The 1,621-nt window shown below is 56.5% G+C and overlaps 1 protein-coding gene across 1 annotated transcript in view; it reads right to left on the bottom strand.

The window, feature by feature from the left end:
- Positions 1 to 271: 271 nt before the first annotated feature.
- Positions 272 to 1,621, bottom strand: part of Thbd (thrombomodulin) — a 2,789-nt gene continuing 1,439 nt past the window's right edge. Inside the window, exon 2 of the mRNA XM_010608254.2 lies at positions 272 to 1,616. Coding sequence (XP_010606556.1) covers positions 558 to 1,616 — 1,059 coding nt within the window. The 3' untranslated portion in view covers positions 272 to 557. The remainder of the gene's footprint in view (positions 1,617 to 1,621) is intronic.

The raw sequence follows: 1,621 nt of genomic DNA, 5'->3' as shown, positions 1-1,621 counted from the left end.
AGCTATTTTGCTGTAAAGCCTGAAATTTAGAGATAAAGTAGCAAAGCTAGCAAAAGAGAAAATGTGCAACTGTTTTTGTTTTTAGTGTTTTTGTTTCTGTCTCACCTGGGCGTTCTGCTTGAATAGACTGCTAAGAGCTAAGAAGTAGGTGGAGTATAGGTAGAGAGACCACGTCAGACAAACAGAAGGAGGGAGGGTTCATTGTTAAGTGATTATTGAAGACAAACAAGTAATGGGGTGGCGGGGGAGGCAAAAAGCTAAATATTTAAAAAAATAAATATCTTGGTCATCACCAGCCATGTGGTAGGAGTCTGTCCTCAGAACTAAAGAGCAACAATGCTTACCCTTCCCACAGCCATGTGGGGGCCTGGGTAACTTGGCAGCCTGTCTTCATGGTAAATTTATTCTCTGCCCAGATATAGCAGCTTCTTGCCTGAGGGCTTCCCTCCCAAAGGACGGAGAGGGTCTTCCCCAGGTGCCAGCTAGGGAGCTTCTGAGCAGCCAGGGAACCGAGGAGGGACACACAGGAAGGAGGGGCTCGTGCACCCTGAAAGACCTCAGAGTTTCTGCAAGGCCACAGCCTTGGCTGGAGACCCGCACTTGTACTCCTGCTCTGCACGGGCTGTGCCCCGCTTCTTGCGCAGGTGGCAAAGGAGTGCCAGAAGTGCCACCACAAGGGACAGGGTGGCGATGGAGGTGCCTATGAGCACAACAGAATGCACAGGCCCTGCAGGTTGGGTGCTCAGAGTGGGGCCTGGAGTCGGGCTGGGGAAGTCCTCCCCGGAGCCATCCTCTGTCAGGATCTCCTCCTCCCTCCCTTTGTTAAGGTTGGGGTTGGGGATGGAGTCACAGTCCAGGCTCACCTGGCCCTCAAGCGGGGAGCCTGGCCTACAGATGCAGTGGTAGGCACCCGGGAAATTGTGGCACTCATGTTGGCCACAGTTGCCTTGATGGCATTCGTCGATGTCCACGCACACATTACCCTCATCTAGGATGAAGCCTTCAGGGCAGTAGCAGACGTTTAGGTTGTTGGGGTCACAGTCAGCTGGGCACTCAGTCTGGTTGCAGAACATCTGGCAGCGGTATGGCTCCTTTGGGTTAGGGATGAAGCCTTCGGCGCAGATGCATTCATACTTGTCTGTGCCCACAGGCTGGCACTGGTACTCACAGTTCGACCCGAAGCAGGGGTCCAGCAGCTCCACACACTCGCTATCCACCATCTCGTAGCCCTCATAGCAGAGGCACTTGAAGCCACCATCGGTATTGATGCAGAGCTGCTGGCACACGTTGGGCACCTGCGCACAGTCATCCACGTCCTCGCACGCATGCTGGTCGGCCGCCAGCTGGTAGCCAGCTTCGCACATGCAGGAGTAGGCACCGGGTGTGACAGGGTCGCTCACGCAGAAGTGCTGGCAGAGGCTGTTATTGCACGAAGGCCCTTCCAGGGCAGCGCAGGAGCGCCTGTCTGCTTGCAGCGCGGCCTCAAGGGGGCAGAGACAAATCGGCTCTCCCGAGCTCTGATTGCACGCATGCTCGCAGCCGCCATTCTCCACGGTGCAGTCCCAGGCGCCTGGCGCCTCACGCCCCCACCTTCCCTCCGCGGCCCCGGGGGCGGCCTCGC

This window comes from Fukomys damarensis, unplaced genomic scaffold (assembly GCF_012274545.1).
Source record: "Fukomys damarensis isolate Sample0158 unplaced genomic scaffold, DMR_v1.0_HiC HiC_scaffold_7, whole genome shotgun sequence".
NCBI lineage: Eukaryota > Metazoa > Chordata > Mammalia > Rodentia > Bathyergidae > Fukomys > Fukomys damarensis.
Note: the sequence above shows the minus strand (reverse complement) of the source record. Positions and strands in the feature narration are given on the sequence as shown.